Source organism: Drosophila persimilis, unplaced genomic scaffold (assembly GCF_003286085.1).
Source record: "Drosophila persimilis strain 14011-0111.01,24,50 unplaced genomic scaffold, DperRS2 tig00000002-arrow-pilon, whole genome shotgun sequence".
NCBI classification, from domain to species: domain Eukaryota; kingdom Metazoa; phylum Arthropoda; class Insecta; order Diptera; family Drosophilidae; genus Drosophila; species Drosophila persimilis.
The window spans coordinates 15,365,903-15,383,109 of NW_020825289.1; the positions used below are offsets into that span (position 1 = coordinate 15,365,903).

Here is a 17,207-nt window from a genome sequence, read left to right on the forward strand (position 1 = left end):
GCATCACCTCATCTGCATTCCCTTGTTAAAAGAGTTTATTGCATAAAAAGTGTATGCTTTTTTTATGACTTTCTTTTGCTTTCAATTCACTCGCACGAATACGCAAGATGAGAGCCAGATAAAAAGGGAATTCCACTCCCAAAGATCCCACATTATATTGCCATTCCGCGGTACTGCTTCTCATGCTTTTAGCTAAAAAGGAACAGGAAAAAAAAAGGAAATAATAACGTAATTGCTCTTCGCTCTTACTAATTAATGTTCAAAAACTGAGCTGCGAGGCCATTGAAATGCACAAAGGAACTAATCCTTGGCTTCTTCTTGCTTTTTCCCTTTCTGCAGTGGAGGTGCTGTTCCTGGCCTGGGGCGTGCGACTGTGCATCATGGTGCGGAAGGCTCCGTCCGAGTTCAACGAGAGCCGCTTCATATCGATGGCCATCTACAATGAGTTCCTGCTAACATGCTTCCTCAACGTGTCCATGTAAGTGCGGTGAATCGCAAGAGAAACATATACGTACAGTTTGGCTAGACAAATTTTTATCATTTCCGATTACTATCTTTGTCTCTCTCTCTCTCTATGGCAGGTTGTTCCTGCAGTCGCCGGCCAATCCGGATCTCCTGTACATCATTTTCTTTTGCCACACCCAACTGACGGTGACGCTGCTGCTGGCCCTCATCTTTGGCAGCAAGGTGAGTGTGTGTCCCATCAGTCCCATCCCTCTCCCCTTCCCACCGTTTGTTTCTATTCCCGACTCTCGATCCTTGTGTTTTATCTTTTGCTTTGGCAGGTGTACATTGTGCTGCGTAGCGGCAAGTCGCATCAAGAGAACATCGGCCTGGGCACCAAGGCATCCGGAGCCAAATTCAATTTTCGTCCTCAAGTCCGGACCTTTGCCAATCCGAGCTCGGTGACCACCTCAACGGTCCCAGTGGGGGGCACCACGTCAGCAGGTGAGACCTGAGTCCGGCGATAACAAACCAATTGCCTCATTTGTCCTAATGGGCAGACTATATCGACATTTATGACTAACGACAGTGTCCATTTGACAAATGATCAGCGCAGACAGTTTGTCTGAAAAACGAACAGTAGAATGGCGAATGGCCTTTTCGCTCTGGGTCCGCCTTGGCCTTATTTATGTCATATTATTTGGAAAATTAAAAAATGAGCGAAACAGGCGGCGGCTTCACTTTCCTTCTTATCTCTCCTGTCTAGACACGAGTCAAGGAATTCGTTGGAAGGGATGCGAGATGCGAGATCCGACTACATGCCCAAGCCATATCTAGTGACAGCTTTGGCTACTGATTTATGTTCTGCAGCTCGAGCAAAACAGTCCTACCACCCAATCCTCTCTGGTCCTCTCCTCTGCGGTTAGCCCAAGGAATGGTGTGCTTGTGCGTGCGTTTGTGCGCGTGTTTTCAAGGAAGGAAATAGCTACGAAGCGCAAACTTCCGCCAAGCTGCCGCCGACGCCATATTTGTTTACCGCTTGGCTGGCTTTGATGTATAAACAACTATATGTGTACCATTTGAGGCGTAGGGCAGTCAAGTGAGCCATCATCCACAACGAGGATGCTGGTGCTAGTGCCGGGGGAGGCAGGTGCAGGTGGGTGGTTGTTGCCCAATTAAGTTTGGCAAGCTTTGTTCTCTCCTAACAAGGCATCAACGCTTTCGATGGTTAGTGCAAATATGCACTAATGTGCTACAGAGCAGCCGTAGATCACTTTGATTCCATGGTAACCATGAGTGAATCGGCTTTTCTATTCACTTTATTCAATCTAAACTTCTGGCAAGAAATCGATCAAAGTTTCAATGAAATGAAAATCAATTTTATTCCCAAGTACCTTTCCATAATCGTTTCCATTCGTTACCCTCTGAAATGTTACACATAGCAGTACACAGTATGAATATATGAGAGTTTTTTTTGGGTTTGTTTCATTCAATATCCTAATGGCCGTCCTACTGTGATTCAATTCAAAATTCTTCAACGAAAATATATACATATAGTTACTTTAACAGCACGAAAGATATTCTGCGTAGACCTGAGGAAACAGTTCTACCAGTTCTTCGGTTCGTCCTATCTATTCTTAGAGCTTACGGGCTGATGGTCCCCGCATTATTATCTCAAAAGTCTTATATTGGGTTTCATGGCGAACCTTTTTCATTAGCAACGTTCCCAGAATTTTATTGCGAAAAAGCGACGCTTTATGTTTTAATGCTTTATGACCGTTCGGCCTCTGTTTCTCTCTCTGTCTCTATCTCTCAATGGGAGCTCGGCTTTTATTTAATTTTTTTTATTACTCGTATTTCTATTTTAACACAAAACGTAGGGCATTTTTGTGGCTGCGTAAATTGTGCGTTAAATTTACATTTTTCGTGCCTTCATTTTCCTACTTTAGAGGCGTGGTTGTTACTTTTTTTTGGTGCTAGTCGAGTTTTTTAAGCGGCTCTCAATTTGCATATTTAAATTGAACAATCACAAAGTGGCAAACACTCACCCACACACATACACATGCAGCTGTGGCGAATTTTAAATATTTTGAGGCGGAAAAAAGGAGGAGGATTTTGTTGTGTTGCATACTAAGAGACAGGGCACACATAATAAATTCAATTTTGGCCACTGTCGACTGACTGCTCCACTCGCTTAATTTCGCAGCCATAAATCTAAATTCAGCGGCAAACAAAGCAGACAAAAAACAAAAAAAAAACCAAACTTGATGCTTTTAACATACACTCTCCCGAACTGCGGGCAGTTCCACTTTCCCAGGAAGAGTGTTTCCCTTTGGACAAATGCTCTATTCAAATGCCTTTCCAAGAATGTAACTTGTACTCTGTCCGCAGCGAGAGAAGGAGAGTAGACTTGTTTATTTGTTATCCTTCTTAGTATTTTTAGTATTTGAAAGTTCGGCCTTGTTCCGGGACGGGAGTGGACCACGCTGAATTCATACTGACAGGCTTTCTGTTGAATTGAACGGCCATTCATCATTCCGCCAACAGGCGGGGTTTATTAGGGTGGGGAATGGAATCAAACCCAAGTCGCTGCCACAACAGGCTCCTCCAACTTTCGTTTCCGTTTCCACAGAAGCTACATACAATACGCATTTAAATTTACGGTCTCGCATCGGATCGGTATTGGGTCGGGGACGTGAAACTTTTGACATGGACGTGGAACTTTTTAGTGCAAAAGCAGTTGGCAGAGTCGAAGGCAGAGGAAGGGAGGTTGAAAGTGGGGCAACAGGGCGAGGGACTGAGAGGCTTTGCCGCTGTTCGCTTTTGTTTTCCACTATCATAATCGCATCCCATCTCTGTATATAAACATATTTTCGCTCACTCTCAAACAGAAAACAAATTGTCCGACCAGGAGGCACTGGAGGAGATCCGCCAGCTGAGCATGCAACTGCAGCGGATACAGGAGATGGCCCCGCCCAAGGGGGTGGCCGTGATGACGATATCGAGTCTGCTCGATGGACTGAAGACCTCCGGTGGCATGATGGCCGTGGCAGCCGGTCATGCCGCAGCGCGTCAAAGTGCCCTGCCTCTGTTGGCACTGAATGCGGAGATGCAGAAATACAATCAGCAGAACATCAATGCGAATGGCCGGGGTAGTGCCAGTGCCCGAACCAGCATACCCACAATGGTCCTAGAGACGCCACCCTCGTCCACGCCACCCTCGACGGCGTACGAGGAGCGGGCCATAAACACCGAGCTCAGTGGCGACGACTTCCGGGAGCAGCTGCTCCGTCGCACCGCCGACGGTCACATCATCTGCAGCCGCTGCCTGGACGCGTCCAAGGAGCACTACTACTGCTGTCCGCCGCGCAGTGCCTGCGACCACATGGGCTCGCCGCAGCAGGAGGGCAGCATTAGCTTTGCCAACATTAAGCTGGACTGCATGTGTTCGCAGTCGGAGGACCTCGACCAGGATCACAGCATCCGACAGCGGCGTCCGGCCGTGCGCTCGGCAGCCACTAACACGCCACCCCCCAGCTGTAAGCGTGGTCCCCGCAACCTGCTCGAGGCCGACGTCTGCATTACGTATCAAATTTGTGATAACTGTAGAAGTAAATATAAGCTTAGTGGCCGCCGGCGCAGCGGCAGCTGCACCCAGGCCCAGACCCACAGCGTCCAGCCGAGCGCCGCCACGGTCCAGAGCCAGGTCCAGTCGCGCAGCAGCGAGCTCCTTCTCGATCGCAGTGTGGGCATGGCCCCGGCCAAGGCAGCGCATTCCACAGACGACATTGTCCTCTACACCAGCTCAACGAAAGAGGAGGAGGTGGAGGAGGATGAGCAGGTGTTGCCCCAGTTGGCGCCTGATCCTGCTCCGGCGCCCTCGCTGGGCAATGTGTCCAATACTTCGAACAACTCCACCAGCCAGACGGACAGGACAAGTGGCAGTGGTGGAACAACGCGTCCCAAGCGGCCGGATAAGTTGGTTTTGGATCTGAACGATCGTTCTAAATACACCAAAGAGGTTTCTGTATAAATATTTAGGAAAATTAATGGAGAGAGTTTGAAGTGGTTCATCAGTATTTTCCCAATGGTTCTGCAGGAGTTTCAAACTCTTAAAGACCACAAAACCCATTTTGGAAAGAGTTTCAAGAGATTTGTGCTTGGACCGCTTTGATATTCCTGTTGGCATTTGAAAATAGTTTTTGTTTACGCAAATTAAATAACAAAAGACTTTAATAAATCATATTAGCATAGCCACTTAGATATCGTTACGATTGATCTACATAGACATAAGCCATGGCCAGGGCCTTAAACACCTGACTTTAGTGAAAGTGAAGGGACAGTGCAGGTGGGTGTGAGAGTGTCGGGGGCTTGCATTGCTGGGCAAAGTGATTTGCAGCTTTAATGAGCCCCTAAATGCTGTGAATATATTTTGCCCAAGGCAAGCCCATGAAAGGCAGACAAACCGATAAGCCACATCAGCAGAGCACCCACATAGACACAATTTTGCTGAAAGTCATGTATTTTAGCTGGTCATTTAATTGAATTTACATCATACGCATGTGGATAATTGCAACTAAATTGCTTACTAATTAAAAACGGCATCGAATCAGCTCCATTAGTTGTTCGAATTGAGGCGACAGTGGAATGCATTTGCTGTTTAATAAATTACTTTATATTTAAGTGCCGATCTATAGAAAATACTCTAAACATGGCCGCAACGCAGTTGATAATATTCTCTCTCTGTAAAATAGTTGATAAAAGTCGATGAAAACTGTTTAATACACATATCTCTGCCAAAATCTAATACTATATGAAAAAAGAAATAAATATGGAAAATGAAATCAAATTTAGATGTAATTGAAGTTAAAATTGATTATTAATTAGTTCGTGTACAATTAGCTGCATATTATAAATATTCCCAAATAAATTGAATGTCAGCAATTGTTCAGACCTCAACACACAAACACATATATATATATATAGATATAAAAAGCTAATGAAAACAATTGTAAAATATGTAAAATTTGCAAACTTGTTCTTGTTTAAACAGAACAGAACTATTGTGTTGTACTGTACTGTACTGTATCGTAGTTAAACATTGCTGTTATCAAGTGGAAAATACATTAAATGTATGGCTTAAATGTTGTTTAAAACAATTCAATTAATGGCGAATCATATGGATGCACGGATGCCTTTTGCTCTCCCCCACTCATAGCTGTATCGTCGGACAACTTAATTAAGCATACGCAACGTGGTACAACTTTAACAACCATTCAGTGCCTTATCGGAGGAGCATGCACTTTGGGTGCGTACTACATATAGTAAGTATCTGGCCCAGCCCATCTATCCCTGTTTTGGGCGTGGCAGCAGAGAAGAGCCAGGCGATGAAAAGTGTTGGCGCCTTTTATTCGCTTTATGAGCACGTTATGGCTTTTATCTTTATGGACATGCCTGTGTGTGACCCTTTTCGCCATTTATGTCTGCTATTCCGGAAATGCCTTTTCAACTCTCTCCCACTCTCGCACTCGCACACGCACTCTGATACACTCAGACACTCATACAATGTAACTGTTTTGAAGGAGACGTTAATTTAAATGTTTTACGGCCGTCGGTTCCGCCTCATCGGATGTTGTTTTGTTTCTTTCTTTTGCTTTTTTCTTTCTGTCCTCTCCTGTTTGTTTCCCCCTTTCTGTTTGTGCTTCAAATTAAAATTTTCCAACCAGGATGACAGTATTTCCTTAGGATGGATCCCCCCAACCCAACTCCCTATGCTCACCGAGTGTTATCAGCCCCATAAAGGACTTCCAGGATGTGTGCGTGTCTGCGTATTGAATTTTAAGCACTCGCCCTGGATAAAGTGGGGAATTCATTTAAAGCGTCACGTTCCCGAGTTTTCTTTAAATTGAATTTCCATCATCATTCCATGCTCCAGCAAATATGCGTGAATAAATATGTTTGCTATAGATATCCAGATATGTATTTCTTACTGCTCCCTTTTTGGGCTTATTTACTCGCACAAACAAAAATTTCTTTTTCTGCGCAGTTCAAGCACGTGACGACATTAATTAAACTTTCAACATATGCGCCTGCCGCATGCCGCAGCAACCCAGGACAATCGGCAAAGCCGTTGAAGGACAGGCTTTCAGGGGAAAATGGAGAAAGCGGCGGGTGTATGAAAATCTGCTGAAATAAGCGTAATCGGGGCATTTTCCACTGTTAACGACTGTCGCTGTAAACAGAATTTTACTTTTAATTTCTTTTTGCATTGCCATTGAAAAACGAAATATGGGCATTAATTGGTTCAATTGGAGTCCCCCTTCTTCGTTTTTCAACTGAACCCTACTCCCGCTTTTTTTGGCCCCATTAAAACCAAACGTTTCCATGATAATTGAAATCGGTTTCGCCCCCACCACGAGGCAGCACTACAGAGCAAAGGGTGTGGTGTAACACAAGAGGCTTAACAAATTATCTGGAGCTATAAGCGGCAGTAGCTTTCCCAATTTAAATGGAATTTTATGCAACTGTATAACTATAGACTGTTTATATGCTAAGTACGTGCAGTGGATTAAAGGTTAGTCTATGAAAAGCAATCAATATTAACCAGAAATATTACTTTAATCATTGATAAATTTAAACAGGATTTCTCCAAAAGGGTAACGATTTGGTTTCTTCTCGAATAGATCGCCTTGGGACCTGCCAATAATGTGGAAAACTTTCAGAAAAACTGCAAGTTTAATGACCTCAGGCCAGTGTTTGCCGTGCTTGTTGCTTGTTGCTTGAGAGACTTTTTTTACATTTAATTATTTAATTAAACGCCTGTTGCAGAAATACAAAGCCAATATCTTACGCTCCCCAAAACTGGGTCATAAATTTCAAAGCGAAATGAGTGAAAGTGCTCTACTCTACGTTCTATGCCAGACGGAGGAGCGGAGGTCGTTCCCTAAACAACGAAAATGGCACTTAACAGAAAAACCAAAATACGTTTTTCGTCGGCTCGCAATTGCAAAATCTTGAACAGTGGCTGGAACAAATTTATTTCCATGTCGATGCTGTTGCTGGTCTTTGATGGCTGACTGGTTGGGCTTGGTTTGGTTTGGAACCTACCGCCTGAATGTGGCATTTCGCGCATTTTTTCCATCACTTAATTACGGCAATAAATGCCAATGGCAATTTCTTTGGCATTAAATAACGACTACATGTTAACGTCTTGCCAAGCCTGAAAAGAACAAAAAGCGATGAGCAATAATAAAAAGCAACGAAAGGCAAGGAGGCCGACATATGGGGACTCGGAGTGGGCTGGAAGTGTCCTGTGATAGGGTAACATTCCGTTGGCAAGGACACCGCTTGTTGGCTCACGTGCTGCTGGGCGTGGAGCCAATTAAAATTGAAGGAGCCCCGCACCCGGGCCTGTCTCCGTCTGTGTCCGGACCTGTGTGTGCGCGCGTGCCAGGGGGTACTAGAACAATAAAATTAAATTGCTCAACACCTTATTAACAGCATATGGCTCAGTGCCCAAAATAATGACTAACAGCAAATGAACGCCAAATTCACATACGACCTATTTCCTTATACGATTACTGCATTGCTTCTTCTGCTGTCTCGCAGGGTGCGACAAATCGGTCCGTAAGTACAAAAATAAATCAGAGAAAAAGCTCGTTTTTCCAAACTTTTCTGTGGGCTACTTTACAAAATTCCCTCAGAGCCCTGATTATAGTGCAGGTTACTTCAAGCTGTTTATTTGTTGGATTTAAATTGCTGATTTTAATTGCTTTCATTGGTCCTCGAGTGACCTCGAGGGCCAAGGGCTTCTCAAATATTTAGGGCCAGAGATAGCCTAATCTGCTGATGTCTCGTTAACACATACATTATTCAACAAGAGATGTATGCTTTGCATATTGTTCAAAAATGTTGCACAACTATTCCAAGGCTATTTTCCTTGGATGTATGGATGTCAGATCACACAATGCTGGCAAAATATTTGTATTGCATTGTCACCATGCTGAAACCCCTGAACTCCGGCCCAGTCAACCATTCCATGGAAATGGACTTCTTACGGACACCAAATGTGATGCCCAAGTCGAGATATCATGGACGAATCTGTACCAAAGTTCTTTGAGTATATAGGTAAAATCCTCTCCCACTAGGATCTAACACAATTGCATTTATGTTCACACGTGGATTGCATTAGGAAGCTCCGGCACATAAACAAAATCTGCCTCAAGTGCAAAGATCCCAGTCCCCCATCCATACGTGACAGGAGCAGGAATTGAAAAAGACAGACATTGAGGTGCTGTTAGGGACTGAGTGAGGGGGGGGGCGGAAATATATTTGCATTAGAGATGAGCGCGTGATCTCTTAAACATAGGATGTAGAAACCATTGTGTTTAGTACGAGTATTATTCCGAATTTTACGGCCATTCTATTTTAATGATATTCCAATACAAGACAATTTAGCAAAAGTTCAACATATATGTACATATGTATATATATATGCAACCTATCGCTGAAATACAAAAACTTTGAGTTCACGCACTTTTTCAGCCCAACTAACATGCACCACTCCAGGCTCCAGGCGAAATTCAGACATTGCTTGGAAGTGGGAATGGCAAAGACGATGGCATATCACATCCAAGCTTCAGTTTCAGTTCCAGCTTAGCCCCAGAGTCGAGGGCGAGTGCGAATGCGAATGCGAATGCGTTTTCTTACGTTTACGTTTAAATTTGAACGTGGTTGATGTGTCAGTTCCAAGAAGCAATTGTGCAAATGTGCCGGTTGACATTTTCGGGATGAGATGTGCGATAAGCGCCAAATGCTGGCTCCTAGAATGGCTTCAGTCGTGTGAGGATGCTGTAGGAACATGTGAATGGAAAGGAAAATGTGCACACACTACTCGTAGTTACAGACACAGAAACATATGTATATTCCCACTATACTGTATATGTGAGTGGGTGTTTGTCGGCAGCTGCAGATTGAGATAACAAAGGAAACTAGCCCGAGACGCTGGTACAAAAAGTTGACAGACACAATTGTTGTTTGGATATTTGGTCTGTTATGCCCCATCAGGCTGAATCGAGCCTGGAGCAGAAGTATAGCTCGCTCAATGACTTATTGGCTATAAAGGATAAATGTGTGTTTGTATGATAAGTACTTTAGCTCCGGCTTGTTTTTCGTTTGCAAGGAATATACTCGTAAATTTTACTGGCTGTTTGCTGGCTACAACCTGCTTCCATATCTTCAGATCAAACATTAAATCTTCCTACAATCAAATGCCTTCCATTTTGCAATCAAATGTAAAAAGCACTTTAAAGGTTTCTAAATTCCATATATGTTCATCCACTCAAATAGTTTCGCTTGGATTACGTTCCATTCTTATTCGCACAATGACAAGCCACATCATATTTAGCCCGCAAACGTATGTGGCCAGATGCAGTCATTAAATGAAGTCACCTCAAATGCGTATACTTAATTTTGTGCACTGCAGAGCTTTTATGTCCTGAATAAATATAAACACGAAGGGCCATCATTGAGGGCCGACGCTTCTCATACCCTTGCTGATGGATTGTTCCTACGTCAACTGTGAAACGATTAGTCCCAACTGAAATCTGCTTGAATAATATTGTGTGCTTGTACGACCTTGGGCTATCAGAAAGGCATTCTATGTACATAAATATACACGAATCCAATATACCCAAACAAACCAGTGGATGTTGCAACAAATTGTGACGCAGTGGGTCACAGCACAAATCCCCAGAGTGTGTATGTTACTGGTACCTTGACAACATCCGCACTAACAAAAACACCCGGATCCTCATCCGTAATCTGCCCGTCCGCCCCTCGGAAATAAAATATGTACTAGAAAAATATGCATGAATGTGTAGGGAGCTACTGCTGTTTTATGTTGCGCCGCATTTAACAATAAAAACGTGAAATGTTTGAAATAAAATGCGCAAAAGCGGTTCTAAGCGGCCAGAACAAACAAACAGGCTAACACATACACACGCCCAGGGGCGCTCTCGAGTAGTGCATATGCGTGTGTGTGCTCTGGTGCTTATACGTAATTGCTGCATTTAGGCCCCTCTTGAGGAGGGAAAAGTGGACTGGCACAGAGATAGAGGAAAATTCATTTGGCGGTAAATATTCCACTCAATGGCAATTACGGATAGCATGCCGAGTAGTAATCGGATAATGCAAAATGAAAATCAAGTGATTCAAGCCGTGATCGGTGACAATGAAACACATTTACGGCATTAATTGCCCCAACGACGATGAGAAGCAGCAAGTGAGCAATTCATATTAAATGTGCCCACCACACATTCTGGGTAGAGAGTCTATGCGGCAGAGCTGGCAGAGTACTTCAATATGTCCATCGGAGGAGAGGCAGACTTCACAGTGCCTGTATCTTACAAAGATCCTAATTGGTGGGCCCACAAAGGAACCTCAACACTCTTGCTGCTGCTCAACGAGCCCTGAAATTAATTGAGACTGCCATCATAAACATGCCAAACGAGAAAATTTTAATTAATTCCCCAAATGTTCGGCAAGACCGCAAACCTCATTTGTATACTGCTTACGAATGGTTCAAATGGTCATGTATCTTGTGTGATTCGTGACAGCAAGGCGATGGCCTGTAAGACACTTAATCAACGAGGGATTACCAGACAACCAATGCAATTGGAGATATGCCAGGGGGAATTCGGGAAAATTAGCAAAGAGCAGGAGCTGAAGATAAACTCGAAACTGGCATAAGTTATGCTTGACTATTCGTCTGGATCTGATCTTGTAAGTTTCTTGCAACTAATTGCTTTGAAAGCTGCACGGATGCCACTTGACACAGTACTTCGCGCTCCAACTCTTCCTGCCCCCAGCAAGCGTTGCAAGCATTGCAAGCATTGCAAGCGTCGCTAAATTAAATAGCTGACAAAGTGAACAGCAGCAGGAGCCCGCGGCCTGGACCCGCCCCTCTAGCTTCAACACAGAGAGCATGGCAAAAGACACAACGAGTTTTCTTTTATAATTTGTCGCCAATTGCAGCAGCAAGAGAATCAGTAGTACTAGCAGCGGCAATGCCAGTGCCAGTGCCAGTCGCAACATTTCCGCCCCAGACAAGGACGTGGAAAGTGCCAACTGGCAACTGTGAAAAGTTGAGAGCGCAAGGAGAAAGTTTGCCATAAATCAGAATATTTTAAAAGTGTTTGCTCTGACAGAAAAAGGGAACAGCGAAAATGAAAGTGAGCTGCGGCAGTCATAAGCCAAGATTATGGCCAAGAACTACCAACCATGTCGAAGGAAAAACAGGAAAATGAAGTGTGAAAAAACTGCTCCTCGAGCAACGAACTGGTTGGACTCTCAACGAGTCTGGGAAATAGGAAGCGAATGGGAATGGGGAGTAAAAGACTTTTTTAAATCTAATCATTGAACAATGGCCTGTCCTGCAGGTTCATCTTATATTTGTCTAATATTCCCATTACGGTTAATGGACAAGAACAAACTGAACGACGGCACGGATGTACCATTTACTGGAAGTTCTTCTGACGGCTCCTGGTGTCCTCCGGCTGGGCGCATCATTATGCTCATCAACGCTGTCGCTTTCCTTCGACTGACTACACCGAATGCAAGCATTTGGTGTCGTCATCCATGCTGAATGATTATTTCGCTGACCATGGGACTCGCACTATCCATACTTTATCCATAATTTCAATTCCTATGCAAATTTAACTTCTGCTAATCCAGAGAGCACCGAAGTCGGTAGGAGTCTGTAGATGCAAATGGATTTGCATTTGCAGACGATCTGCAGAATCGACATGGCTCTACATTTTTCGATACCAAAGCAGGCGTCATCATCGACAGCAAATACAAACAAATAAATAGACAAAGCACACAGACGAGCTACAAAAGTTTGATTGACATTTCAATTAAATTATTGCCAAAGTTTCTGTCGCTGTCGTCTTTATTGGCGTCCCAGCGTGATGTTCCGAGTGCAGAAAACTTTGCTCGCCGAGTTCGAGGAGATCTACGAGCCAGTGCTGGTCGAGAACCCCTTCACCCTGGTGGATAGCCGTGGCATAGGACTGCGCCAGTACCATGTTGCGCTTACCTCCAGCCGCATTATATTTGGGTGTGACAACTTCTTCAAGCACGGACAGGCCGGCAGCGTGTCCAGCAGCTATGGCAATGGCCTCGATCCGGAGATCGAGTGCTTCGAGCTGGTCAGCCTCATCCCGCTGAAGTTGATTCGCTTCAATTTCTACCGCTACCTTGATCGCTGCCTTATGATGGTCAGTGTCAACAAACATCTACAGCTGATACCCCCGCTGTCGCAGGAGAGGCCGATGATCTTGGAGTTCGGGGGATACATCTTCAAGTCGTACTTCTGGCGCACCTGGCGAGAGAGGGTATCCACCATTCGGGTGATGCAGCCTCTCTACAGCCAGATCACTGGCCACTCCCCCTTTTCCAGCACGGACGTCGTGGTAGACGACGAGGAGACCGTTGCTCTGATCCATAAGGCGCCCAGGACCCCATCAGTCATGAGCAGGTGCCAGGCCGGGTCCTGAGCTCCTGTCTGGACCAAAGTCGTAAGAAGCTTTTGCAAAGCCTCACATCATTCCTTCATTCACTGACCAGACTTTTTGCGCCTTAAATTTATGTTTGTCCCCTTGCCAATTTATTTATTTATTTTAAATAGTAAAACTTTACTCTAACACCTGTTAGTTGGCAAAACAAAACAGCTACAGATTTTTATCCTACTAGAGCTTTTACACCTTAGGTAGCAGGCTCGGTATCAAATAGTCCATGCCCCGGCGGCTGAGTGATTGTCCGTCCCATTTCTGTTGGCTAATGCAATCAGGGTCGGAGCAAGAAATCGGAGCCACAACTGGCAACCAAAGCTCTGGTTTCGGCGGCTTGTCCTGTTGACTGTTTATTTTGGGAGGCGGTGCGGTGCGGAGCGGTGCGATGGTGGTATTGCGGGGATGACGACGAAAGAATGCTGTATTGATGTGCGCCCAGGCTTTGGGGCATTCCTATTTTCCCCTGCCTTTCGTTGCCACGCTCTCCCAGCCCTATTTTCACAGCCAAGTTAACCAACAAAGTTTTCAATTTGCCGACAAACTTAAGCCGCAGCCACAGCACTTGTCGAGTTGAGCCGAGTCGAGTCCTGGTGTGGGGGGCCAGGGGTATTTAAGGAGCTGGGGGAACGAGAGGAAGGACACGCCTGTCTCTGTCTGCGCGTGCAGCTGACACCAAAAATCAATTGCAATGAAATGGTTGGCAAATAAAACCAACAAAAAAGAAAATAAAACAATCGTCATTGGCCTTATTTGGTTTGCAGCATTTAATGGTCAAAGTTGTTCAACTTCTCTGTAATTTATTTGATTTGCTTTTTGCCGCAAGGCCGTTTGATAAATTACAATTTATTTAATGAAATGTACAGAGACCGAGACAGAGAGAAAGAGACAGAAAGAGGCACGGAAATAAGCATTAATCATACGCCATGTGGTGCACCATAAACAAAACTGCCCAGAAAACCAGACAGCATTTTAAATGTTATCAAATTTTCGCTGCCTTGTAGGAGAATTTGGTGGAAGTTTGCCCACCAAACCCGTTGGCCTGGCAGCGCCATTCCGAAAAGTTAATTAAAAAGCCATGGGACATGAACAGGAACCAATAAAAAGAATCACACCCCACAACAACAATACCACCACCAGCCACCATCTGCCCACACAGCACAGCAGAGCGCCGCTCTCTAAACATTTTGGCCTTCTCTTTTTATTAATTTTTAATACACCTGCCTGTGCCTGCCATTAAGTGCGGACCTGTTCAATTTCATTTAATTAGCCATTAAGACGTTTAAAAGGGAACTCGCCTTCGCAACCCCTTCTCCCAGCCCCCTAGGGGGCAATGTCGCAGACATTCAAAGTTGAAATAGCTCCGACTAGGGCCCCATCAGCCATCAGTCAGGAGCGGATCTCCTTAATTGTACGCTGACTTTGTGCGCATTTTTGCTTTGTTATTTATGTATTTTTTCACTGGATGGAGTTCAAAGCATCTAAACAGCCACATCAAAGCTCCAGTCTGGTAATTGCTTCTTACAAATTTGAATTTGAAATTTCGTTCAGCTAACAGAGCCGGCAATTGGTCGAGAGAAATTCCATTTAAAGCGCTCGCGTTCAAAATCCATTGACAGCCTTTGCCTACACATTTAGCAACAGGCCTTAGCCAGCAGTGCGTATACGTAACATTGAAGTGGGTGACTGCTATTGGGTGTGGGTGTGAGACATATTTCATTAGCACGAAGCTTCCTTTGACATCTTGCCAGGACATTAAGCGTTGAATTTAAAGCGGCAACGCACTCCGGCGAGCCTTAAAGTCCCGATTCGCTAAAACACTCGTACGAGCGTGTGGAGCATAAGCTGACAGTGATGAATGTGTTTCATATTTATTGAATGCCAACACTGTCTCTCCCGACTGAGCCTGTCTGTGCCACATCCATATGTGTGCCTGTATGCAGATTTAACGCTTTATTGAAGCTACCATACTGGCTGCCACATAAATACATATGTACGAATCCACCAGCGACAGAGATTACAAGCGCCGCGGCCTTTTGTATTAACTGAAATCAATATTTCACTTGCACAGGTCATTGATTTGTAGGCAAAGAGTTGCACAGAATTGAGAACAATTTACCCCTATTTTCACCCACGCGGTCTCTTGGGCTGATTCAATTTGACCTTTAACGGACAGTGGATTCAAGTTTTTAAATGAATTTAAACGTGCCTGGCATGGCGATAGGCTACGCTAGAGTCCCTGGCCAATGACCGCAAAAGCGAGGAGTGGGCCAAAGGCAGCCGCGCACCGAATATTCTAGGTAGTCGTTTGGGACAGCGGAGACTTTGTTTGTTTGTCTCTCCTTTTCTTTCATGTGGTTGCACTCTCTGAATGGGATTAACAAATAGAGACCCGGGCAAAAGTGTAGCTGAAACTTATTAAGCAAACATTTTGTCGCCTTTTATCTCACTGCAGGACAGAGGCGGTGCCACATGCCTCAAATACCGCGCACATGGCGCATGAGAAATCGCTGCAACGATGCTGGAGAGACATGGGCGTTTTTGCTTTTCTGTCAAGTGCAAAAGAAGCGCCCACGAACTGCGAACGAGAGTAAGTAAAAGCCGTTAATGTTTATAATACTGATGGCTGCTTCTGCTTCCCTCCACCATAGTGCCACTCTGCCACCGACAGGTACACACACAGGCACCCACAGTGAAGCATGCGTCAAATTTATTGCATACTTTGCAGAGCGTGCATTAGCGTGGAAGCAAGCTCGCCACGTCACGAATCTCTTCCAAAACAAAAACCGAGGGGTATATACACATACATACGAGTTTACTCGTACATTCAGCGAAAGAATGGGAAAAAGCCGAGAGAAGAGCCAAACGAGAACGTGACTTGGCGGTGCTTGGATCTGGGCTGCTGGCCCCAGATGAGGGTGCTCCTGCTGATGGCCACACATCAAGCCAAATGGCTGAGTCATTAGAATTTAGCCAAACAGCGAGACTCCACCGAAAGAGTTGGCTTTTGCTGATTGCATTTCGAATGGATCAAGAAGAGTTAATTAATTTCAATTATTCGCAGCCTGTATCTCTGTGAGATATGCATAAAGGCGAGCTTAAATTGGTTTTGCCTCTGGGCTTGTCAAAATAATCTCCGAAAATTCCAGTTGAAATTGCTGATAGAATACCCAATGCTTTTCGCAGCAATGGGGAAGTCGGAAGCACCGTAGGCTCAAGAGAAAATCTGGGCATTAATAAAACATAGTTGCAATGTTATTTTGTCTCTGGGCTTCGGGGAAAACTCTGTGAAACATTTTCTGTTTCAGATGGCTACTGTTTACCCATTCAACATCCCACTCGGATCATGAGAACGCTCTCATTTCAAGTGCCCTGCAACCGAGCTGAAAATCAACCAAGTTGAAAATTCAATCGCATACAAATCTCTCTACGAATTAGAGCAGCACCTGGTGCTCTGAATCTATTCCTCCCCTTAGCCTTCCTCTCGTTCTGCCTCCCCGGTTTTTAACAAACACACACATTGAAATGGGCCGGCAGTTAAGAGACTATTAAAATGCAAAACTTTGCCCTTCGGCAGCTGTATGGTAATCTTTTGGGCAGACTTTTCGGCCCTCCTACTCCGCAAGTCGATCCATTTTAGAGCAAGGCGGGGGCCACTGGCCAACAGGCACTTGGAGATAAACTGCAAGCAAATAGTAGAGACCAGACCTAATCCAGCTGGCATTTTCGTTTCAGGATGTCGCAGTCGCTAAGGTCCATGCCCAGCTCCATCACTGAATGTATTTGCAGTTCGTGTTGCCCATTAAACGCCTACCAATTGGCATACCCCAATCCGCATTCCAAATCGCCAGCTTTCGATGCTCGCCTTCCCTGCAACTGATTTTTCGATGCAAGCATCTGCCATGTGCGACTGCCCAGCTCCAGCTTGACCTACGGATTGGAAATCGTAAATGTTAATGGCTACCCAGATTTCGGATTTCATGGGTTCGGCATTGGTAAAGGATGCGTTCCGACTCAACTCCTCAACGCCCTGCCACGCAGCAGACAATGAAGGCACAAGAGCAGGGCAGAGTAATATGGCCTAGTCTTAGCCACCCTCGCTTCTCCTTTCCGAGTCTCTGCAAAAGGCTTGGACTGAGTTGAAAATCCTGCCGGGCGAATGCTCGTTAATGCTCTGCTGGGTCTTGTGACTGG

At 44.9% G+C, this 17,207-nt stretch overlaps 2 protein-coding genes across 3 annotated transcripts in view; both read left to right on the top strand.

The window, feature by feature from the left end:
- The window catches only part of LOC6592608, a 46,786-nt gene extending 41,517 nt beyond the window's left edge, over positions 1-5,269 (top strand). For both annotated transcript variants that reach the window (XM_026986360.1, XM_002018120.2), the window contains exons 11-14: positions 340-478; positions 582-687; positions 786-948; positions 3,336-5,269. In XM_026986360.1, coding sequence (XP_026842161.1) covers positions 340-478; positions 582-687; positions 786-948; positions 3,336-4,477 — 1,550 coding nt within the window. In that variant the 3' untranslated portion in view covers positions 4,478-5,269. The remainder of the gene's footprint in view (positions 1-339; positions 479-581; positions 688-785; positions 949-3,335) is intronic.
- Positions 5,270-12,373: 7,104 nt separating this feature from the next.
- On the top strand, positions 12,374-13,138 carry LOC6592606. Its single transcript, XM_002018118.2, has one exon. The coding sequence runs from the start codon at positions 12,414-12,416 to the stop codon at positions 12,999-13,001; it is 588 nt and encodes a 195-aa protein (XP_002018154.1). The 5' UTR covers positions 12,374-12,413; the 3' UTR covers positions 13,002-13,138.
- The last annotated feature ends 4,069 nt before the right edge of the window (positions 13,139-17,207 follow it).